At 35.2% G+C, this 26,362-nt stretch overlaps 1 protein-coding gene across 6 annotated transcripts; it reads right to left on the bottom strand.

Moving 5' to 3' along the window:
• Nucleotides 1-20,885: 20,885 nt before the first annotated feature.
• LOC113299774 lies at nucleotides 20,886-25,783 on the bottom strand. Of its 6 annotated transcripts, none has more exons than XM_026548858.1 (7): nucleotides 25,675-25,783; nucleotides 25,506-25,577; nucleotides 24,155-24,426; nucleotides 23,214-23,874; nucleotides 22,207-22,406; nucleotides 21,873-22,117; nucleotides 20,886-21,761 (listed from the first exon to the last, which is right to left on the bottom strand). In XM_026548858.1, the coding sequence occupies exons 2-7, from the start codon at nucleotides 25,527-25,529 to the stop codon at nucleotides 21,061-21,063; spliced, it is 2,103 nt and encodes a 700-aa protein (XP_026404643.1). In that variant the 5' UTR covers nucleotides 25,530-25,577; nucleotides 25,675-25,783; the 3' UTR covers nucleotides 20,886-21,060. The 6 variants fall into 6 exon arrangements, with proteins under 6 accessions (XP_026404643.1, XP_026404646.1, XP_026404644.1 ...); XM_026548861.1 differs by having other exon boundaries at nucleotides 24,155-24,418; nucleotides 25,675-25,736; XM_026548859.1 differs by lacking the exon at nucleotides 25,675-25,783 and having other exon boundaries at nucleotides 25,506-25,644.
• Nucleotides 25,784-26,362: the final 579 nt, after the last annotated feature.

Genomic DNA, 26,362 nt, shown 5'->3' with positions numbered 1-26,362 from the left:
ATGGTATAAGATCATCATCTCTTCCTCCCATAGTTTTATAAGTATGATAAAATAAGATGTTCACAGAGCTTCCAGTATCGATTAGAATTCTATTAATTGCCCATGAATCTTCAGCTTCATCATCCTCATCTTCTTTCGGTTTTGGATTAATTTCTAATTTTACCACCAATGGATTATCATGCACCTCTTCACCTTCGGGAATCTCTTCTGCGCTAAAAGAAATAATATGTTTCTGTCATTCCTCTAGTGGTGAGATTTTCGCAATATTCATAATTTCTCTTCCATCGTTATCTCTTGCGAACACTCTACTCAAAACATTATCATGAAAATATTCAATTGTCTTATATGAATGTACGATAGAGTGACAGAATAGATTTTTTGCTTTTGCACCAACTTCTATGAAGAATGTTTCCTTCTTTTTCATCGTATTCACTTTGTAATTCTCTGGTGGTGGTGGAAGTGGTTGAGATTGTGGATACCCTACCAAAAAGTGGTTTAGTTTTCCTTGATCTATCATTCTCAAAATAATTCTTTTTACATTTCTGCCATCATTTGTTGTATGTCCATGAAAATGATGATAAGAACAAAACTCATGGCTTCTGTGGTTTGGAGGTGGTTCCGTTCCCATGTTCCATGGTGTTGGTATATTCTCCATCAAAATTATAGCTTCCCATATTTTCTCCACACTTGCATTTAGAGGAGGCATCTTGATTTCTTCCCATACTACCTTGTGACCTCCTTGTCCTCTATTATAGTTTTGTCTTTGACCTCCATAAGTTTCTTGTGGTTGATCGAGTCTTTGAATCTTGTTATTTCCACCACGATTGTAGAAATTTCTTTCTCTTTCATACTCCTCTTGATCTCGGCTTCCCATAGCCACTAGTTTCTGTTGACTGTTACCCGTCACCTTCTCTTGTTGTACTTGCGAAGTATTCGCTACTGTATTTATTAGCTTGGGTAATAAACTTGCATTCGATGTTTGTGAGTTGGTGCTCGCAACTGGATATGATTCCATTTCATTTTTCCTTTCCTCTAGAGCAATGTATTCTTCTTGAAGTTCTCGCAATTCAGTCATTGTGATCGTATTCTTGACTCTGAAAATTTGGACATACAATAGGTTTGTTGCAAACATAGCATTGATAAATGATAATATAAGATATCTCTCATCTACACGGCCAGCCATTTCGCTACACATAGTTCTCCGTATTTTAGTCAGGTGTTTCAAACTTTCGCTAATCCTCTGTTTTAATCCAAACACATCTTCTATACCAGGTCGCGAAGAATTATTACTTATATATGCCCCTAAGAATGTAGTCTGCAAATGATTGAAGGATGTTATTATGTTCTTTGGTAGACCTTCAAACCATTTTAACGCCTCTCCTGTTAAGCTGGATGCGAAATATTTGCACAATACGGCATCATGATTTTTCCATTGTAACATGCACCTCACATAGGATTTAATGTGTTGAATTGCACAAGTTGTTCCATCAAAAATGCTGGTTAATGCGAGCAAATTGCATTTCGGTGGTATTCCTCATAATAGTACTTCCCTTGTAAATGGAGTTTTCGCAGCTTTTTCTATTGCTTCATCCAATTGTCTTCTGCCTACTTCTCCTCTATTATTTAGCATTCCTCTCATTTCTTCTAATTCTTTCAAGATTTGTTTATTTACACCTGAATCTTGATCCATTGGTATTTTTAATTTCGCCTCTCTTCTTCTGCGTTCATGTCTATCTCCTCTCGCGAAATTTTGTATTTCTTCTTCATTATCATCATCTCGTCTTCTTCTGCGATTCTCTTCCTCATCTCTATCTTGAATTCGCATATGATGATGCCTTTTATTTTCCCTTCCATGATTTTTTTCATTTCTTATCAATTCCATTCGCTGTCTTTCAGCCATCCTATGTACTCTATCATACTCCTCATTGAGATTACCGTTATTCCGATTTTGTGTACGCCTTCTTTCTCGATTGTCGTGATTGTTCTGGCGAATTTTCTCCTGAAGCTCTTGTTCTTCCATTTCCTCTCTCAATCTTTCACGTTCTCAGATTAAACGTGCTTGTTCAGCATAATGTCTTTCAATTTATTCTTCAATTGTTTGTTGATTTCTTTGAGTTTCTCTTTCATGTAAAATTCTTCTTCCTTCCTCTCGATTTCCTTCGCCATCTTGGTCATTTCGTCCCTGACGTTGTCCGTTCTCTTGATTTCCACCATTTTTCCCATCATCAAAAGTTTCATTTTGTGTAACGTAACGATCATCAGCTCTTTCTCTATTTTCGCGATATTCTTCATTAGGATTTGATATTTCTTCTTGAATATTGTTTACAGAATTGATTGTGGGTGAGTTTCGCCTCATTTCTCTTCTAGTCGATCTTGAATATGGTTTTGTAATACTTCTCGATCTTCTATTCTGTAGTCTTATATTCTCCATCCTTAATTCGTGATTTTGCCTTATTAGATTTGCACGTTCTTCTGCCTCAGCTCTTCTTTCTTCATGTATTCTTCGTCTCAACGTTTCTAACGCTCCAATTTCCTCATCTCCATGAATTATTCCTTCATCTGCTTCTTGATTTCTCTCTTCCTGTCTATAGTTTCTGTTTTGTTGCTCTTCTTCTACTTCTTCTGCCGAATTTGATTGCCAAGTGTGTATACTCACCCTATCATAATCTGTATTCCTCCCTTGAACTAGTGTTTGTTGAATTGGTGGTTGAATTTGATTTTCTCTATTACTTCTCATTCTAGTAGATTTTCCCATTTCACTTCTTTCTCTCCCACCAATTCTGTTGCTTCTTCTAACAGTAGTCGGTTGTTCGGATGCATTTCTTCTTCTAGCCATTTCTTCAATGTTAACAATATTGCAAGAAATTATGGAAAATTCTTAATCAATTACTCTAAATCTTCACAAATCTCAATATTAATTTTCAGCCTTTTCTAGAATAATCTTCAATACCTCCATGTTTCTAGCGCCATTATGTAGTTGCAGGAAATCCTACACTACACCCCTCATATGATTTCATTATTACTCAACTCATTTTTAGGTTTACACTCTTAATTTTATTGATCAATCTTTGAATGTTCTTACAAGAATAGATAAAGGAATCAAGAATGACCTCTACTCTAGACTTTCTCTCTCCTATTTACTTGTTTCTTACTCAAAAAGATCTCTCTTTTTTTCTTTACAACTTGAGCGACTATTTATAGGGAAATACATAGTGGATGACAGCTAATCTGTCCTTTATTTTCGGGTATGGTTTGCGACATTTTCGGATCATTGTGTATAGGGAAATATTATTATATAACATCAAAGTCCAATTGTATCACGACTTTAACAATAATACTACGGTGATACGTATCACTCCCCCTTAGTCAATACTACATCTCGATCATGGAAACCACTCCCCCTTACACAATGATCCGAAAACCATATGTATTTGTAGTGTGAACTACAATATTTCTCCCCCTTTTTGTCAATAAAATTGGCAAAGGTACAAGAATGGGATCATAATGAAATTTCCACAAGAGACATTTCATGACCAAAAGAAAAATACATACCAACTTAATTTAGATGCAATCTAATAGCCGAAGCTAACAACATTCATCAAGGAGTTTTAAGATACAAGATAACCCCTATAAAATTCCACAGCCGCACTCCCTGCAAGATATTACCATTAAGCACCAGTTCAAAATAACTCTCCCCCATTTGATGTCATTCCCGAGAGAACAACAAGAGTGACCTTAATTTCGAAAGAAAGGAAGGATTTTTTATTGGACACCAAAAACCATAGGAATGATTTTCTATATCCAAAGTTCAACCAAATTAACCACAAGTAAACCCATGATTAATTCAATTGGAATACGCAACTAAATCAAACCACAAAAGTGATCAATTTAATTGAAAGTGCTCAACATAAGTAAACTCACAGAGCTACGACTAAGTCAATCATATGGAGATGACTAACTTAACCGTTCAAATATTCAACATAAGGAAAACCTTACGAAATATATGACTACATTAACCAAAGAACATGATAGTGTAGCCTTTCATATACTCAACACAAGAACTTGTGGAATATATGAAAACTCAACTAGATTAATTACAAGAGAACCTATAATTAATCTAATTGGAATACAAACAACCAAACTAATCACCGAGGTAATCAATTTAATTATTTTGGGCACAACATAAAAGAACTTATGGAACCCCGACTAAGTTCATCATAGAATATGACAACCTTAACCGTACATGTACTCGACATAAGAAAGAAAAATTATGGAGTACTAACTAAATAACCAAACTAGTTGATTAATTTAGTTCCTAATGCTCGACAAATAGCATCTTACGGAACAACCAACAAAGCCAAGGTAAATCGACTTAGTTGTAAGGTGCTCAACATAAGACACACAATGGAGCCTTCACAGTAAAACATTATAAATGGATCAATGAAGATCAATACCGTGGATAACATACAAGGATCTATTCTATTTTCCATCATAACGACATAATAGACTTTATCCTTGTCGAACAAAAGATTTTATCCTATTTTCCATCAAATACATGAATGCATAGGCATAACTTTTGTATATGTCAGAAGTCCATTCGTCCTTTCATCAATATGAATATCGATTCATGAACGAATTTACTTTTGACTGCAATATGGGACCTTCAAGTTCACGGACGTAAACAATACATATCCCATAAAAATATTTCAATATCACAAACCATTAAAGTACTGCAATAAACATCATCCTCCAAATATTTTTATAGTTTAATACCAATAAACCCAAAAAATAAACATAAGAAGATGAAAGCAAAAATAGCTATGTGTAGTCACAATCATCGCTATTCAAAGCACTAGTTATTCTTCCAACTAATCCAAACAGAAGACATCCTAGGCGACAATGCCTTTGAGAAATTCAACATCATTCCCAAACTCCTTGTTGTCAACAGACATTGGAACATACGGTTCACGAAGATAGGAGTTTATATCAACGAACTGTCTTGGCTGATTATGCCGTACCAAGGCTCTCTGAATTTCTAAGGACTTTGACACAAAAGCCTTTATTTCACGAATCTCCTTTCTTACTTCCTTCAACTCATCAAGAACATCGGAAAACTTCTGAGAGTTAGAAGGCACAGCCCTGGGATTTCTAGTATTCCTTCTTTTTCTTTTCAGGGACTTAGAAACAAGAGATTTTTCTTTTTCCTTGATTAAAGATTTAACAATCATGTTGACATCCTTTCCATCTGACATGGTGCTTTGAGAACAGTTATAAACAACTGGATTTTTGTGATTTCACCTAACTCAACAAGCAATCTTATATAGGATGTCAAAAAGGAAAAAGGAATGTAGGGTTCGAAACCTATTGACAGGTTCGTATACGCCCAACTCTAAAACCCTATAAAGAGTAGAAATTGTCGATAATAACCCTTTATTTTATTTGATAGACAGAAAATAACAAATCTAAGAAAACAAGGAAAACCTTTACTGAAGCCTAAATGAACACTCAATCTTGTCTCTTTTCAATCAGGCACATGAGACAAGATTTTCCCAACAACACAATCAAGTTGTGTTTCGATGAACAACGATTTTTCCATCTTTTTCCTCAAGGGAGGAATCTTCATATTTCTATCTATCAAAACGATTTGACCATACTTTCTTTTCAAATGGTCTTACTCTATCCCTGGAAACCAACTTCTTAGACGAAGATAAGATCCTACATACCTCGGCGGTCTTCTGAGCAAGTTTCAGCTACCTTGCTAATCGATCTGCTCTTCGTTGAAGTTTGCCGGCGTTCCTTATTTGGTGCTTGTACTTGTAACACCTTGATAGTTCGTGTCCCTTCATCGAACAAAACAAGCACGTCAAACTTGGATAGTATTCAGGCATCTGAGATGTGCAAGCAGCTAAACATACAGTATATCCTGAAACATTACTGACAGGGTTTCCTGTCAGAGAATCTTCCAGCTTGATTGGGTTTCCTTCTTCTCCGGACCCATTGAGGTTGATATATGTATTGATACAAGTATTAAAATCGATGTTTTCACCAAGGAGCCCTACACTTGATTTCCTATCTTCATCGGAATCATAGGTTTCAGACATTTCATCAAACCCAGTGTATTTTCTACGATTTAGGCATTCGTTAGCAAAATGGCCAAAACCCTTACACTTAAAGCACCGAGGCATGTCCTCATCATCAGCCTCGCCATCATCCATGTTTTTAGGAGGTACGCGACCGTGAGGTTTGTCTGATGACCTAGGTTTGTCTCTTGAAATACGTTTACTTCTCTTCAACAGAAGATCCCTAAACTGTCTTGTGACAAAGGAGACCGACTTGTCAATGTCTTCATCAGACTGATCATCCTCAGAGACCTGAACACTTTTACCTTTGGCAAGTAATTTAGTGCTCTTCTGTGCTTTAAAGGCAATATCCTTACCTACTTTGGATGTATGCTCATGGACAAAGATCTTTAGCTTCCCAACCAAGGTGTTTCTGGAAAGATTATTGAGGTTATTCCCCTCAACGATGGCATGCTTCTTAGACTCGTATCTAGATGGCAACGATATGAGAATTTTCATCACAATGTCCTTTTCAGGAATAGTCTTACCCAATGCAAAAGATGCATTAACAATTTCAGACACTTTGTGATTAAACTCATCAAATGTTTCTTCATCTGCCATACGAAGGTTCTCCCAATCGGAATTAAGGTTTTGAAGCCTAGCTTCCTTTTCACTGGAGTTTCCTTCAAATAAGGTTTCTAAGATATCCCAAGCATCTTTAGACCTAGTGCAATTAGACACATGATGTTGAAGACTTGGGGAAATGGCATGTATGATAGCATTTAACCCTTCAGAATTCTGCTTTGCAGCAAGAATCTCGGCAGCATTATATTCACCAATATTCTTGGGAACAGTTCCGTCTCCAGCTGCAACAACGGGCGCATCATAACCATTCACCACATATACCCATGACTGAAAATCACGCGATTGAATAAAAGCTCGCATAGAAATTTTCCGCCATAAGTAATTGGAGCCATCGAAGACTGGTGGTACGTTAATAGAGATAGCACCTCTATCCATAGAGTCAGATCGCTACAAACACAGACTTGTTAGGTCTTGAACGTGTTTGCCTGCTCTGATACCAATTGAAAAAGAGGGGGTCTAACAACACCACCAATATTTCGATTAGCAATCTTATGGACTAACTCCGAAATACTTTGCTAGAGAATCAACTAGACAGTCAGACTCAATCTGGATAACAATATCTCAAGGAATTAATATCTCTCTCTTGATTTGATTCTTACTCAAGCTAAAAACAATAGCAAGTCTTTATCAAATACAAGGAATACTTGGACGGTACCAAATACCAATGTCCAAGGATCAATCAATATCAATCAACAACCAAAGGTTGTATTTCCAATTGATGATCACCAACGCACAACCTGTATTATTTCAATTATATAAAATATAATGCGGAAAAGAAATAACACAGACACCAGAAATTTTGTTAACGAGGAAACCGCAAATGCAGAAAAACCCCGGGACCTAGTCCAGATTGAATACACACTGTATTAAGCCGCTACAGACACTAGCCTACTGAAAACTAACTTCGGACTGGACTATAGTTGAACCCCAATCAGTCTCCCACCGATCCAAGGTACAGTTGTACTCCTACGCCTCTGATCGCAGCAGGATACTGCACACTTGATTCCCTTAGCTGATCTCACCCACAACCAAGAGTTGTTGCAACCCAAAATCACAGACTTGATAATAAACAGATCTGTCTCACACAGAAAAATATATACAAGGATAAATTTGTCTCCCACAGATAAAACCTAGGTTTTGTTCCGTCTTTTGATATAAAATCAAGGTGAACATGAACCAATTGATAATCCAGTCTTATATTTCCGAAGAACAACCTAAATTAATCAATCACCTCTCTACAATCCTTCCTGACTACACAAGCGGATTGTCGAGGAATCACAAACAGTGAGACGAATATGTTTGTGACTTTTTTATCTTGCCTATCGGATAACTCTCACGATCTCAAGTCAATCAATCGATTGTACTCGTACGATAGAAGATACAAGATCAGATCACACAACTACGATAAATTAGTATCGGTCTAGCTTCACAATCCCAATGAAGTCTTTAAATCGTTAACCTGATTTTAGAGAAGAAAATCAAAGGTTAATGGAGATCGACTCTAGCGGGCGCACTAGTAGCACACAGATGTGTGGGGATTATTTTTGCACAATGCTAGATGTCTCCTTTACATAGCCTTCAAATCAGGGTTTTGCCTTAGTTACAAAGCAATCCTTATTCACCGCTAGATGAAAACCTGATTTAGATTCAAGCTAATATTTCTCAACCGTTAAATCGAAAACTTAGCTTTTCACACACACTTGGGTAGACGTTTATTGGGTTCGTGAAAACCATGCCCAAACGTGTACGTATATGTTGGTTCAACATAGTAATCCAAAATGTTAACCATACGAGCATTTCATATTAACCTTGCTCTTCTTCACCATAACTAGTTCAATAGACTCAAATGAACTAGTTAAAGAGTTGTTCAATTGCTATCAGATCTTATGTAACTACACAAGACACAATTGAAACAAAGATGATTTGATTCGATTGAATCGGCTCATAAACATTATAGCCACGGTTTGGATAAATCATTCCTTAGTAATTTAATGTTTCATGTTCAGAGCACATCTTTAGATCATAACCTCTTAAGTTCACAAACAAGTTCGCGGACTTAAGTTAATCGGTTGAGTTTTCCAAACTCAGCAGAAATTCTCGGAAAGAGAACTTCCGCCAGTTCGCGGACTGGGTTCGCGGACTTAGCACACAAACGAGTTTTGGAAAATCCAGCAGAAATTCTCGGTCGAGAACTTCCGACAGTTTGCGGACTGGGTTCGCGGACTGGGTTCGCGTACTTGGCAAGCCAATTCCACAATCCTCCCGATTTCTCTTGATCAAAAAAGTTTGAAAACTTCGGTTCAAGGAATACATGGTTATGTAATCTAAACTCTCATTTCAATCATTGAGACATTCTCAGAGGACGCTATGTAGCCGTTATTCACAAACCGATTCACGTCAGAGCAATTCTCAAAGTGATTGAACCTTTTCATGACTTTCGTCACTAGGTGAAGATAAACTTGATCAAAGCGAAACGCTTTACCAACACACGATTTCGAGATAAAAGATAAGCAATGAATGCTCAGCTCGAAATGTCAAATGTGTATGATCTAGTCTATATAGCATACGACTTTTGTCTCATAATAAGTAGAAGATAGAAGAGATAGAATTTTGAGTGATAGATAAGTTCAAGCCTCCACATACCTTTTTGTTGATGATGTTCCACGGTTCCTTGTATAGATCTTCGTCGTTGTATGATGAATCTCCATGAAGTCCTTGAGATCAACTACACTTTTCTATCCTAGTCCGAGACTTAGCTATGTAGGCTAGAAATCAAGACTTATAGTTTTGATCATTAACATTAACAAACATGCTTGAGATAGCAACGCATGCGAGGTTGACCGACCTATGCTCTAACATTCATCACAACTAGTTCAAATGACTCAAATGAAACTAGTTAGAGAGTTGTTCAATTATTTATATTTTCATAGAAGTATACAAGACACTATTGAAGCAAAATCAATTTTGATTCACTCGAATCATTTCATGAATATTATAGCCACGGTTTGCAAAAGATTGCATTCCTTATTATATAAATTTATTAGTTCATGAACAAACCGATTTTAGAACATAACCTACTTAAGTATGCAAACGGGTACGCATACCGAAGTAGCCGGACTGAGTTTGGTTATGCCAGTACGCGTACGGGTACGCATACCATACTACACTTCCAAACTCCAGCAGGAATTCATGGAACTTGAACTTCCGCCAGTATGCGTACGGGTACGCATACTTAGCTCCCGTACTTCCAACAACCAACCAGTACACATACGGGTACGCATACCATGGTTCCCGGTTTTGGACTTTACACAAATGTGAATACACACTATGTTTATATCCAATCATGGTTACATGTTCTAAACCCTCATTTCAATCATTGAAACATTCTTGGAAGACGACAATAGCTGTCCCACACAAACTATTAGCTTCAAAGCAATTTTCAAGTGATCGAATGATCAATACGAAACATTCCGAGTCTACATCAAATGACCGTCTCACACAAATCATGTAAGATGTTACAAGGAGATTTTCACATGACATCTTTTGACTTTCGTCAAGAATAAAAGATGAACTTGGTTAAAGCGAAAGCTTACCAATACATATTTCGAGAAATAGATAAGCGAGATAAACTCGGCTCCAGATATCAAATGTGTATAATTGAAGTCTATATAGCAATACGACTTTTCGTCTCAAATAGGAGATAGAGTAGATAGGCTTTTGAGTGATAGATGAGTTCAAGTCTCCACATACCTTTTGTTGATGAGGTTCCACAAGTTCCCTTGAGTAGTTATTCGTCTTCATTCGATGAACGCCATGAAGTCTAAAGCTCAACTACACTTATTATCCTAATCCGAGACTTATCTATAAGTAGACTAGAAATCAAGACTTATAGTTTTGACAACTAAACTTGACTAACAAGCTTGAGATAGCAATTTTTGCGAGTTCGACTGAGCAGTGCTCTAACACAATGCATGACAAGGGAAAAAAATGATGTTGTTTGGCAGATGTATAACAATTATCTCATCAAGATGAGCCATCATAATTCAATAGATGCGGGGATGTTTTCACTCCATACATGTTGTGTTTCTTTTGGGAAAAAATGTGTTAGACAATTATTAATTGATCAAATATCAATTTATAGAAACCCTCCTAAATGTGCAACTGTTTCAGAATCAGATTGCCAAAGAATGAAGACAAAGGGTTGAAAAGATTATCATACTTGTTCCGAGATTTGTGAAGACAAACATCGTTACTTGCAATGGTTCGATAAGACTATAGTGCCAGTAATTGGTCAATACATATATATGGGTTGGATATGGCTGCAATTGGAAGAATTAGGAATTCACTGGATATCTTACCACCACATCCTCCACCAATGATCCTAACAATGTACACATCCTACATGGGGATCTTATCCATTATTTGAGTCTTAATTTCCATAAATATAACATGAGGGAACAACTGTAACTTTAACTGGGGAAGCAGAGGATCTTGTTAGAGCATTGCTCGGTTGAACCCACCAAACGTTGGTATATTAAATTTGGTTGTCAAATTTAGTTCTAAAACTCGAAGCTGCTTGATTTGATTACTAGAGTCAAATTCGTAAGGTTAGCCTATGCACATAGAAATGTTGAGGCTTTCTCTTGGTACACATGGAGAACCTGAAGACGTATCGGTATCGACGAACACATCATCCTTCAGTTCAAGGTTAGTAATAACAAAATTGACTTGTTCCATTTCTATCTTCGTTCTTTCAAGTCAGCATTTCAAGTTATTATACTATGATCAAAGCCCAAAGAATGATATCAAGTTTATTTATGCAACTTGAGTATATGGAGTTACAAAGTATAATTAATTTACGAATTCTATGAATTGACATTACACTAATTGGTAATTCGTTATTATTTAGTATATTGAAATTACGGATGAATCCAACCCTTGGAATATGTTTGAAAGCAATTTTAGAAACATAGTAAGGAAGTTGACTTGCGAATATTTTTTCGTAGTTAAAAGTTGAATTTAGGACCAATCATAAGTATAAACTAATCCATAGAAAGGACCAATCCCAAGTCAAGCCGATTATGACAGAGTTCAACCTCGTTTCTACGTTTTCGATAAGTTGGGTATGTTCGAGTTTCTGCAAACATCGAGATGTATGTGAATTAAACTTGGAATGTTCATAACATGTCGACATAGTGATTTGAACATGCACTAAACTCTAATACCTTAATATTCAATATCTTTTTAGGTATCGAAATACATATACTTACCATGTCCCAAAGGTTTGTATATCAAAGTATATGAAATCATGCTAGCTATTATTAGTTGTCAGCTATGAGTAACATCGGTTTATTAGCTGGAATACAATTGGTATTATTAAATTCGAAAACAATATTCTTTGCATATATTTGGGAATTTTTGGGTTTGGTAATACCTTATTTGGAGAAAGTCTATGATACCAACTCATAGTACACACAACTACTAATGAAGTATGTTCTCAATTATCTTGCGGAATATGAAATAAAAGCACATCCTCCATATTTTGTGATACGAGATCAGAAGCATATAAATATGATATTTATATTGTAGCGCAAAGGTGATTTTATAATTTTCACCTTTGCCAAAAATCCTTCATCAACAATCTAATATTCGACTGTATTTTTTTGTTTTTAATTTATATTACATAAAACAGTGGACCATGTACTACTCCTGAATCCATCCATTTAGAATTATATGCTTATGACAGTATTTGATCCCCAACCGGAGTAAGCTTGAGGTACACCAAACCACTTAATGTTTCTCAACCAGATATACTGAGACTCATCCCATATTCATAAAACAAAAACATTATTAGTTCGTCTTTCTTTAGTGGTTTTGTAATAACAAATTTAACGACTGGAATATATTCTTATGGATATAAAGTTTGATAATTGATCAGATAAAAGTGTTGTTTAGACACCTACAGTCATGTCTATTAAACATTATTCAATATTAGGATTATATTCATATGGCGGTAAAGTCTAATATTTAACTATATTTGTAAGTCGCAGAATGCACTTAACCATCATAGTAATAGCTTATAGTTGTAAAGATCAATAACCGACCAGATAAAAGGGTGTTTGAGAGACCAAAATTTGTGTAATGTGTAAAATAAAAATCTTGAAAATTGATATCCAGTTATAATTTAGTAAAAAATAGACTTAAAACAAAGAAATAGTTCTGGTCATCTAACATTAACAACAAACTTGATATACCAACACGTGTGGGTTCAACCGAACAGTTATGCATCTTAATGTGTTTTTATGTAGCCTTTTTCCATAACATAAATATGTAAGGTAGGAAATGATTAAAGAATACAATATTAGTAGAAAGTTCACTTAGAAAAAAGTATAAATCAAAAATTAATATAATAAGATAAAATTATACTGTAATAGAGATAGAAATAAAATAAAAACCTATCTCTTCCTATGGACCTGTACATTTGTTGTTACAGCTAGGCATTAGTATGGGTTGGAAAAAATAAGGTTGCTCCTCTTGAGCCTGATGAGACAGAATCTTTCTCGAGCTTACTTGAGAACCATACTCGAGGTGGGTGGGGGTGGGGGATAGAAGGACTCCAAATACTTGCAAACTCATTTCAGGTTACTATTCGTCATTCCTTTTTTTGTTTTTCTTTCTCATAACTCTATCATTAAGAATCATATGTTTATCAAAGATTAACGTAATTAATCCACGATGAGAACGTTGTTTATCATCTCTGTTTCACTATGTTGGATGTAAGTAAAATTACTGCAAAAACTTACTTTTTTATGACAGTATTAGAGCATCTAACATTTATTTCAATAATGGTTTTTGGCGAAAAACACAATCAAAATATATAAACATATGTTTGATATTGTTCAAAAGCGTATCCACCAAATAATTAATTGATCATTTAAACATGATCCTGATACGAACACAAAAAGATAATATGAAGTTTAGATTAGTAAACATACATTAAAGCTCCGTTCATACTTAAAGAGCTTTTTTTTTCTCTTTTTCGAATTGATCGATCAATTGTATTTCTATTTCACTTTATTTGTTCATCCTTAATTATGGGTTTTAGATAGTTTCTCACTACTGTAGTTAGTTTCCGTTATGTTGCATTAAGATATACTTATGATTTTATTTTTTTTTTGTGTTAGTTAATGTTTCTTTTTCCGAAAGAAATTTAAGTGAATGTGCAGTTTGAATCAAAAATTGATAAAAAAAAAGAAACTGATTGCAAGAAATAGCACCAAAAATAGGTTTGTTTTATGCTAAAAAACAAACCTTTCTTTATCTTCTAAGAGTAAGAAGTTGAAACCTCACTGCAGCTATGCATACAAATTTTTAATATTGGAATTTCAAACTTAGTAAAACTCGATAACGGTATCAAAATTTATTTGAAGATTTACGCATTATCATATTTCGTATACCAATTTTGGATAGTGATACTCCTACTCTGTGATTGGTTTAGAAATATTGATATCACTAAACTAGAAACACAAATAAATATATATGTATATATATATACTAACTTAACACTATAAATATATATATACAGTGTCCATTGTTACCAACTTAACCATGAAACACGATTCATGTATCAGAAACACTATAAATAGAGACGTGTGGCAAAAAAAAATTTGAAATTATGAAAAGTATATATATATATTGCGTGACTATTTATATTATCACTTCAAATATATAACTAGTTGATAGTATTAAAGAGGGATTGTCTCCTAATCCAGAGACTTTCAACAATCATAATATATATATATATAAAGCCATACACTAATTTAAAAGTTGAATGTTATGTCTTGTATGAAACTCTACAAATGAAAATACCGAAAATCATTATAGTAAGTAGTATTTATGGATTTCCTAATTTTATGCGGTTTAAAAGAAAACAAAATTTTTACTGTGTCATGGTTTAAGAGATTTTATTCCTTCACACAAATTGTCACAAATCACATATCACTAAGAGCCGCGACGTATCAAAAGTTAGAAATCGGTAGCAATTCAAATCAGTCAAAAAAATATATTGTTTTACTTTGTGATTAACCAAACACAACTTAAATCCAGAACTATTTAAAGTATTTTCCTTGTGGTAGAATAACTTTGTTAATTAGGGTACATTTAACAATTTGCTTGAGGTTGTACCTAAATCCATTTAAAAAAGACATATTGGTACCTCTCAAGTAAATTGTTATTAGCATCCATGGTGGTAGAGTATGAAAATCGAATAATGAAAAATAAGATAGACCTAAAAACGAGAGGGTGCCTAGTACACCACCAACTTTTCGTTCGTGAACCTATAGAGACAATCTTTGCACAATCTGTACATTCTGTTACGAAACTGTGTAAAAGACTGTTTAACAAGGTAAACCTAGTATTTACCCAAAATGTACTAGAACCGAATTTCAACAAGAATAAATCTTGTAATCTATATTTGAAGATACAAATTCAACAAGAATGAGCCATGTTGGTTATTTATAGTTGGGTTAAAACTGTCGATATTTTACGACGTACTATGTGTGATATTTCAATTATAATATAAAAAGTATAATGGGAAAAAAAATAGCCAGATATTTTATTAATGAGGAAACTACAATCTTGTAGAAAAACCCCAGGACCTAGTCCAGATTTAGTACACACTGATATAAGTTGTTACTTTTTGCCTACTATTAAACTTCAGACTAGATGTAATGGAGACAAAGTATACCTACAAAATTGCCCTGCTTCAATAACATTCAAGCACATGTAGAATTCCTAGTACAATCCCAATTATCTTTATAAATTGCTCTTGCAAATCTTCTAGTAGAACATCAATTTTCTTTAAAAGATGCTCCAAAGTTCTTTACGAAAACTATTGATACCTTGCCTCTAATAGGAAACCTATTGACTTCCTTCAGATATGTTTCATTCAAGATATGTAAATCTGCTTGCAATATAATAAAGTATAGCAAACCTCAAGGATCTAGAAGACTTACACTATTATCAAAGAGAGCCCTAGATCACTACCACCTCACAAGAACAATCCAAATAAATCAACGAAGAGTTTATAGATCTATCTTTTGGAATCACAAAGACTGAGACAAAAAGTACTTTGTGATTTCTATCTATCTTGTTATTGCCCTATAGTAAGTAAACTACAATAATCAACAAGAACAAGATCTGGATACCAAGAACTATCAGGTAAAAAATAGTGTTAGAGCATAGCTCGGTCGACCTCGCATGCGTTGTTATCTCAAGCATGTTTGTCAATGTTAGTGATCAAAACTATAAGTCTTGATTTCTAGCCTACATACCTTAGTCTAAGACTAGGATAGAAAAGTGTAGTTGAGCTCAAGGACTTCATGGCGATTTATCATACAACGACGAAGATCTACTCAAGGAACCGTGGAACTTCATCAACAAAAAGGTATGTGGAGACTTGAACTTATCTATCACTCAAAAGTCTATCTCTTCTATCTCTTACTTATTATGAGACAAAAGTCGTATGCTATATAGACTGGATCATACACATTTGATATTTCGAGCAGAGTATATCTCGCCTATCTATATCTCGAAACCATGTGTTGGTAAAGCGTTTCGCTTTGATCAAGTTTATCTTCACCTAGTGACGAAAGTCATGAAAAGTTTCAATTACTTTGAGAATTACTCTGACGCGAAACGGTCTGTGAATAACGGCTATACAACGTCCTCTGAGAATGTCTCAATGATTGGAATGAGAGTTTAGATTACATAACCATGTATTCTTTAACCCGAAGTTTTCGAACTTTGTTGATTGAGAGAAACCGGAGGAATTGGCTTTTCCAAGTCCGCAAACTGACGGAAGTTCTTGTACCGAGAATTTCTACTGGGATTTTCCAAAAACTCGTTTGCGTGTAAGTCCGCGAACTCAGTCCACGAACCTAGTCTGCATACTGGCGAAAGTCTCTTTGCCGAGATTTTCTGCTGAGTTTGGAAAACTCCACCAGTTGTATTAAGTCCGCGAACTTGTTTGTGAGCTTAAGAGGTTATGATCTAAAGATGTGCTCTGAACATGAAACTTAAATTACTAAGGAATGCTTTATGCAAACCGTGGCTATAAAGTACATGAGCCGATTCAATCGAATCATATTTGTTTCAATTGTGTCTTGTTTAGTTACATAAGATCTGACAGCAATTGAACAACTCTTTAACTAGTTCATTTGAGTCAATTGAATTAGTTATGGTGAAGAAGAACAAGGTTCATTTGAGTCCATACAGATTGCTAAGCGAAATATTGGGTGATGTTGTTAGACCACCTCTTTTTCAAAAGTATGACACGGGTTCATGAATCCCTTAGTGGAGACTTTAAAAGTCGTCCCCTGATATAGTTTCACGAGGAAACCTAGGAATTTAAATGACGACTCTAGCTGCAATTACGACACAAAAATGCTAGGATTGATATTCGTGAATTTGTTTCCATGTTTACGAATTACTTTGTTACCAAGCAAGCTTAACTAATATGTATAGATTGATCATGTAAGCATGTTAGAAATTTTCGTAAATCATATTGAAGAACGTGCAACAACATATTAGTCCGAATAATGGTTATGCACCAAATGGTTAGCCAGAAACAATGGTTAGTTATTCGGGACCAAAATAATTCGTGTATATTTTTTCATTTCGGAGTTCAAGATCATTTTATACTGTTAAGTTCGCAGACTTTCCAAATCAGTCTGTGAACTCAATTACAAAGTCTACAAAAAACTTTCAAAATCAACTAGTTTTTGGACTAGTTCGCGAACTGAGCAAATCAATTATTGTACTAGAGAAACAAAAATTATCCAGTAGCATCTCAAAATCAACCAGCTCGCGAACTGAGCAAGTTAGTTCGTGAATGCAATTTGAATAAGAATAATTCATCAAGTCTTATTATTTATGAGTTCCAAGTTCGTGAAATGAGCAAATTAGTTTGTGAACATAAAAAAGAACTAACTTGACAACTTCTTATCAACTTAATTACGCAATTGTGGTAAGTTGAACAATGAATTGCTCTCTACCAATTATGCAATGAGTTTTATATTGTTAGAATTTTCTTTGCAATGATCATCATAATACTAAAGTTATACGACATGACTCAGTAGATAGAATGGTAGATAATTTGAGTAATTATGATAGTAAATTTTCACGTACATTTTTTTATGAAGTTTCCGTTGACATATTCGTTGTTCTTTAGTGATCAATTTTCAAGTTCGATTGGTGAATTATGATACTTCACTACCATGCTACATTCTAAGCCCGAGACTGACCTTAGTAGATGTAGTATGATCAACTAAATTTGGCAACAAGTTTGACATACCAAAACTTGACCGAGTGATGCTCTAACAAGACCACTAGTTAAAAGATTCGTGCAAAATAAATATGTCATCTCTGCCTTTACCAAAGATGAAGATGTGGAGAAAGAGAGAAGAAAACATGGCAAATGTAATGATGGGAACCATGGGGTGATAAGAATGTTTCACACCTTGAGTTTTTGTTATCAGTAGGCAAGGTTGACCTAGGGGACATATTATTAAAATAGAGTCATGCCATTATATCAACCGAGAGGGAAAAAAATAAAATAGTGTTTTTCTTCGTTTTCTTCTTAGGAACCGGAAAAAAATATATTTGGATATATAATTAGACGATAGAGATGAAGAGACCAAATATTAGTAGAATAGGCAAAAGGATAACAAGGATTAGACAAAAATAAATTCAAGATCGAGATTTGAAGATCTAATGGCATTTGAGGGAGAACAAAAGTGTAAGATATAAAAAAGTATGGTAGAAAAGAGGGATAAGCGGGAAACTGATATTTTCATAAAATATTTACAATACGTATAAAACCACAATAAACTATTGTTTCATTTTACAACGAAGAAGAGAATCTATTCCTAATAAAAATCTGTTGATTTTCACTTTTAAAACAAATCAAATGTTTAAAATAACAATAATTAATAACAAAAATATAAATCCTAAATCTGGTAGATGTTCTACATTATGATTTATTGGTTTTATGCATATAAACACCAAACTAGTGGCAGCTCTATTAGAAGTAGCATCTACTTGGTTGTGATATGCTAATCTTAGAATGAGGAAGTTTTCATTCATGATGATCAGAAGCAAGAGAATTTTTATAGAGCTACTCCAAATTCAATTTTGTGCCAAGCTTGGCTTGCCATTTGAAGCTTTTTCATCTCTAGACACCAAAGTTCAACTAGATTTTGGGTGTTTGTATAAACTCATCTTGCTCCTCCGCAGTTCTTGCACAATCATAGAGAATTAGACCAATACTAAAATTACTATTGTTACATTTATTGTTTACTGACTAGTTTAATTTTTTATCTTGTTTATAGGGTTTCGAACTTTGAGGACTTTGTTAGGGTTTAATATGGTTCTAAAATTTATTTTGATGAAGTTTTTGTAGAAAAACAGTCAAGTTCTCTCCAAGAAAAAAATAAATCACGACATCAAAAACAACTTCAAAGAGATCACATACTCCACCAACAACATCAACAAAAACTCCAACGACTTCAGCAGCAAAAAGACACAGAAGATACCAGCAGAAGATAGAAATTAAAGACTTGTTCAGAAGAAAACCCAGACGATCACAACCAAGAATAACCAATTGGTTATTTTTGAAAAGATCGTGACAAATGGTTGGATCTTTGAATCCTTTCACAACTTACTTTGTTATGTTACTATGACGTGGTGTTTCCTGTAAGTCTATGTAGTTCTTTTTTTTGCTTTTTATTTTTTTAATTGGTAAAGAAGTTAGAACTGACGAGTTTCGAACTCAAGCCACTGGTATCATCACCTAGTTTCGAAGAAGTAGGTGTTGACGAGTTTTTCGAGTCAGCTGAAAACTCAATGACGCTTATTGTAACTTTACTTGCTGACGAGTTTTTTGAGGCAGCTGAAAACTCAATGATGTTTATTGTAACTTTACCGACTTTAAAGTCACGGTATTATAAAGAATTATAAATGTTAATGAATGTGGCTTATCTCTTTTTCGAAAATAAAATAAAAATTGAACTATTGACGTGAAAACAAGATAAGCTCGCAGCTATATTGATTTTGATAGCTAGAAATGCTGGTGGTTGCCATTGTTGCATGTCTCTTTGAATTCAGACTTGTTGTGGATTTGAATGTAATCATGACAATTCTTATTGCCTTTCTGGCACACAACATTTTGAAGATCTATGAATTTGGTAATTTTTGTAGCAACATTTGGAAGTAATGATTTTACCTTGAAAAACCCATGGGCATTTTGCCTCCATGTGTGCCAACTGCCAGGTGACCACTGCCAAGTGATCTTTCCATCCAATGTTTGTCATATATTGCACTTTCTTAGATACCACTGTGTGTTTGTCTCATTCGACATCAAATCAGTTATTGTTAAATGAGCTGTTTTGGAATTGTGCCAACTAAATAGACTATTTTTTATGTCATCAAAATGGTCCCTAATTACCTAAAACTCACATGGGTTGTTAGGGATTTTCTCTTCATTATATTGAGTTGACTTGGTTTTTTCATACAATACTTTTAATGTAGAATCAAACTATCATCAATACAATGCCAAAATGACAGCCTTATAAAAATGCCAACCTAAAGAATTTTCAATCTTCATAATCCAAACCTCTAAAAGACATAATTGGCACAACAGAATGATACCTAATAGATCCATTTTCAACAATTTCTTCCTTTTTGTCTTAAACTTTATTCTTCTGCAATCATCCTTAATCCTATAATTAACCAACCGTCTGTCGACATGAAAATGAATGTAAAAAGAAAAGTACAAACAAAAACAGCTCAAAATGAAATTATAGTATTAGTAATGATCCTTAATCTTACAACTAATGAACAAAGTTTAGTAAAACAAGTTTTTCTTTTTAAGAAAGACATCATGGATTAACCTAATCGGTTTAGTTAATCTATCAGTTTGTTAAGTCACACGATGATGTTAATCAACTCATGTTTAGCACGCGAAGCAACTAAAACCTTTGATAATTCGTCATCAGTGAATCAGTGATTAAGAAATGAAAACAGGTAATTACCTTTTCAACTAATACTCCATCTGTGCAGTACCTCTTTTCTAGAAACGGAGGTAGTACACGTTTGAATGACATTTTTTTGTTAATTGTACTGTAAAAGACAACATTCCAACTCTTTCTTTCCAACTTCAACTAGTACAGCACTTTGATTTACAAGGATACTAACAATTTTACCAGTACAAAATCTGTAATCATTCACAGTGGAAAACATGACTAAAGAAAAAGGCGAAGTAAAAGGATTACCTTGTACAAACTTTTGCCTGTAAGATTCATTGAAGACCTGGCGAAGGCAGGAGATTATCCAAAACAACATGACCATTCGTCTCAAGTGTAGTTAACGGTTGGAGAAGCCCACTATTAGATAAGTCCTCCAGACCCTTAATGTCCTGTTGGATACGGCTGACTTGTAAAATGGCATGATTAAGAACAATTGGATCATCTGGAGGATTATTCAAAAGACTAAGTAATGCCTGCCGATAAGTTTGTGCAGCAATTGATGGTCTTGCAACCTGACGATTCCTAAATAATATGCAGACCTTGATCACGTGCTTACAGAGATTTCCCAGTCTTGACCATGGGCAATCACAAAAAGAGAATTCTGAACCAGGGTTCCAAATTGTGTAAGCCATGCTTCTGTTAGATTGCGAAATGACCCGAACTATCCGTAGTTCTTCATCATCCAATAAGACATCAATATCGGGAATCTGTAATGCTCGATACCAAGAGTTTGTTGAGAAAGTGCAATCTTTCAGGATTCTAAAGTAGCCGGTTTCTTCAGTGTATTGAGCGAACCAATACAAGGAGTGGAATTCAGTGGTTAATGTATGGACAAGCCAATCAACTCTCGTCCAAGAACCAGAATGTTGTTCACCAAAAAGTTTGGATTTCAAATTTAAATGATAAGACTCGATAGCGCCGTTAAATTCTTGATTTGCTATAGGGAGAAGCCTCATTGCATTCACCCACATATCTGCAAGACAAGATAGGACGTTGTGAATTAAATATGAATAGCCGGGTACTGGAACAGACAATTAAAGCTGTGAAACAAGAAAATGTGCACTGGATAACATAGGAGGAATACCTATCCTCGGTAACCATTGGTCCCTAAAGTATTCCATGAAAGAGAACTGATCAACAAATATCTGCATAAACTCTTCGATTGCATCTATGGCACTTGGCCCATCCCTAACACTATATAAAATACGGCCAAGGTGCTTGAACATTTCTTGCTGCAGGATCAAGCTGCAGCATTTCTTCAGCAAGCTTTTCATCCAAGAGCGTCGAACATGCCAGAGGCATAAAATGACCCGGCACTGGAAAGCATCTCTGAATGTCAGGAGCATGATATCAAGTTTTTATACAATCATTTTAGAAAAATATAAAGATACGAAGTAAAGTAGTCATTTAAGAGGAACCTGAGGATAGAGATCTCAAAAGACGGATCATCAATTAAAAAGGCATTGGGTTTCCACCTAGGATCCCTTGTTCGGATTCTTTCAACAAGTGGTACCATCCAACAGGGAATATCTTGACCATTAAAGCAAGAAGTAATGATCCACGCAACAGGAATAGCGTTTTGGCACGAGTCAAAAACTAGTAATGTACATAACGGATGCTGTGATCAGAAAATCCAAAATTAAATGATTAGGTGACAGCAATCAATAAGGATGCATAACAGAGAGTCTGAGACGGTAGGATAATCCAGTTTCTACCCTAGAGTAGCGTTCATTCTTCCACAAGCCTTTTCCATGAAATTGTTTAAACTAGATACTAGCTCATTTAGATGATCATAGATTGTATAACCCATGTAACTAGGAAACTCCACTATTTCATTGTATAGTGACAACATAACCACACACTGATGCTTGTGGCTAACACTAACAGGGTGCTTGCACAAAATTTTAGATGAGTGTACTCTGTAGACATTGTGCGTACTTGCACATGATAATGTTTGGACATAATATGTGTAGTTCAAGTTAGCGTTGTTGGTATGTAACAATTCAAGATCCAGAAGTACAGCATATTACAAATAATGACAAGAAGTAATGCACAAAACTACCGAGACAAGTAGATATGTACATTTACAGCCGTTGGCGTTATGGATACTGTCCAACTCATTGTGTCAGACACCTCAGACCAGTGGGACACTCCGACCAACATACTGTATCCTTGTTAATTAGACCTTAGCTGGGTTGCATGAATACTGGTACGAGCGTCCGATACCGATACATTTCAGAGAGTCTGATATGACATTTTTGAAAAAAGCTTTACCTTTTGACAACAAATAGGTATCTGACATGGGTACGGACATGCCCTAAAGTATCTATGCAACCCCGGACCTTAGCCTTAGCAGTTTAGTTTACACATGGGTGACCTATGGGTTCTACACAAGTGAGAACCATCATTAAAGTGATCCACATACCTTGAACTTCTTCAAACCAAAAGTTGAATGGAAGGCAATGGAACTATTATTCCCATAATGGAGCATCTGTTGCAACTGCCACTCAGTCTGTAAACCCAAAACAAATGATTCTGTAACAGATGCATCGCGGAAGAAGAAAACATGCTTTTGATGACGGTGAACCCACGTTGGTATGCTATCCACATCATTTTCATGTACTTCACGTGTGGAATGTTTGACCACCCTTTCCATGTTCCTAACATCATTTCGAGTGAGAAAGTCATCACGATTACTGGGACCACCATGCCTCTCTACTACATCAGTGTGGTGCTGAATAATATCATCCCAAGATATTCCAACGTAAAGCATAGACATCACCTTCCGACGTAGTTCATCTGAGATTCGAGGAGCATACATAGCTCTAGTTCCGACAGCATCCCTGTCAAGTATTCCATGGCATGGGGACCCTGATTTATCTACATGACTTCGCTGACTGTAAATAATGAGTGCAAGATGAGGACGTGTGTATAAGCGCTTTACAGTGAAGTGACATAGGCACCCTCTCATCATATGCCGCCTTCCAGGCCTGCTACCTTTCCCTGATTGGGGTTTAGAATTTAAGTTATCCCCCACACTTGAATCACTATGTCGGTAGTCTTCAGGGCCATAAGAACACCAATATCTACAGAATCACGATACAAAAAAAAAAAAAAAATGAGCTAGTTTAAAGCAAGTAGAAGAGCAATTTCGCCACTCACTTGATAAGCTGGGGTAGCAAACCACCAATTACTGAACAGTGGGATGTCATGCTACAAAAAATGATGGGTTTGACCACTTAATAGTCCCACTTCCTAGTGATGGTTGGTTTTGCTCACTTAGCTTAGTGTGTGGGTGAGCAAAGTCACACCCACCAAATAGTGAACTGGAATAGCATGGGTAATAAGTTGTTGGTGAAGGCATACAGTGTGTATTCGAGGTAGCCATCAACCCTAGGCTTGCTTACGCTTCCTTCAGTTCTCTTCCTTCTTGACTCAACGCGAAAACTGGCAGGGCATTCTACGTTTGCGGACTCACCTTTAACAAAATCATCCACTCTAGAGAACGGGATTAGGGCAACATCACCACCACCTTGGCGTCCACCTTCGACTTTTACCCAGTTTATAAGAGCTGCAGAGAACTCTGCACATGGGGGATCTTGCACTGGAAGGTTAAGAATATCCTCCATCCTTGGCATCTCCAAGAAGAAACAACATCATCATCAAAACCTTTGAACATATATTAGTACAAGAAGTTGAAAATAAAAATGATTCAAGATCGAAAAATTCAATTTGACAGTTATGTCTTTCATGAAAAAGATAACAACACTGTAGGAGGTCTTGCATGAAGAGACGGATATTCTCCCAAGTTTAAAATGAAAAAGCATTCATGTCTAAATAAAAGTTAAAACAGAATGGAACACTCTCCATAACTAGGCAGTGCATAGTTAGAATTACAGCCATCATACACATCCATAGTTTCAATTAGAGGATTTCCTTCTTGCTAAGATCAATCTAAAGCAGTACTGTGGAGGGTATAGACATCGCATACTGAAAATAAAAAGTAAAAAACAACCCTTTATACATAAACATGTCAATGTCCAATGTTTTTCTACAAAGCATCAATTTAATGCAAATGCATACACCAATGTAATGCTCCAACTTGCACGTTTAAAGACTTCGGAATAGCCAAGACTACTAACCCAATGTACTTGTCACTCCAGTAGTGAAAGAATCGTAACTGATTTTTCAATAAAATCTTAACCTGTTCCTAACTAAGTTAAAAGTTTATCATATTATAGCAATTCGGACAATGTAGTCCTACGATAAAACGTAAACGGAAATTTGAAGTTACAGGTTTGAAATGTGAAAAACACAGATGTAGACACCTCATGTACATCAAGCCTTACACTAGAACAGTGTTTGAACAAGGTCACATAACTGTCTTTTCAGATTTTATTTGTTAAAACAGACATTCAAACCCTAATTTGTTCATTCAGACTAAAGCAGATGAAAAGCTGATATAGCTTATCTAAGGCATTAAGGCGCCCTTTTTGCTATATTAAATTTTGACATATAACCCTCTGCAAATCTTTCAATAACGTCTGTAGTTTGATGAAACGATCCTTCAAATTCCACTAAAAATCAAACCTTTAGTTATGATAACAATCGGTAAAACATAAATCTTTAGTTCAAAAACCTTGAGAATTCAACAAGAGACTGCTGCTAACCGAAGGAAATAGAAATAAAATGGATTATTAGAAGAAAAAGATTATACCCTGTGTTCATTTCCCTTCTTCATATTTCTTCTTCTCGTTTTTCCTTGGAACTAGATAACTTTACATTGAACCTGCAACAAAAAATAGTAAATGAAAATTTCTTGATATAATAACTTAATATCTAGATTCTTGACCTAAACGAGCTCTACAGAGTAATTATAACATTACCTCTGACAGTCGAAGTGTCTTTTAATTGGCAGCCACGAGAGGCCGAGCAAAGTCTATTTTTTTGGTTTTTGTTGGTGTCAGTCTCTCATCACTCATCAGAGAGGATTTTTACAGCTAAACCTTGTAATATGTCTTATTTACTCGTATCATCAGATTATTACTTTGATCTCATTGACTTTTTTTTTCTTCCTAGGTTGACCAGGTCAATGCGGAGAGTGAAACTCATTTTTACCGTCATTAAACTTTTTTCTCGCAAAGAAAATACCTTTGTTAAACTTAAAACACCAATGTGACCATACTAGGCCGGCTCATATACACCTGGCAAATCAAATTTTATTTATGGTGTCATCATGGAACTAGCTAAATGGGGTATTGATTCATGCCAAAAAAAAAAATACTAAATACGAATCTATTAAATCATTAAAGGAATTAAAATTGTTAGTTAGTTTGCTTACCTAATAACCAGGAACTTTTATGATATGATGGTACGGACATTATACGAGTTTACTGGCTGACTTATTGTGGTGTTTGTGTGATTATCAGTTAGTCTATATTAACAACGATTGATTCGAAAGTTGAATCTGTGATTGCGGATCTCGAGATAGGCGTTGATTGTCATTAAAAGATGTGAGAACTCTTATACTTTCTTGTGTTCATAAGTATTTTTCTGTTTTCTTATCTGTATGTA

Source organism: Papaver somniferum, chromosome 7, assembly GCF_003573695.1.
Source record: "Papaver somniferum cultivar HN1 chromosome 7, ASM357369v1, whole genome shotgun sequence".
Taxonomy (NCBI): Eukaryota; Viridiplantae; Streptophyta; class Magnoliopsida; order Ranunculales; family Papaveraceae; genus Papaver; species Papaver somniferum.
The sequence above is the reverse complement of the archived record's forward strand: the minus strand, read 5'-3'. Positions and strand labels throughout refer to the sequence as shown.

What these genes read in the sequence shown, in the direction of transcription:
- LOC113299774 (XM_026548858.1), bottom strand. Translation starts at nt 25,529, where the DNA reads ATGAAGAAGGGAAATGAACACAGG. An exon ending in AGAAGGGAAATGAACACAGG is followed by an intron (nt 24,427 to 25,505) that starts GTATAATCTTTT and finishes TTCTTCTTGGAG; the next exon opens with ATGCCAAGGATGGAGGATAT. An exon ending in TTTGAGATCTCTATCCTCAG is followed by an intron (nt 22,118 to 22,206) that starts GTTCCTCTTAAA and finishes CCTGACATTCAG; the next exon opens with AGATGCTTTCCAGTGCCGGG.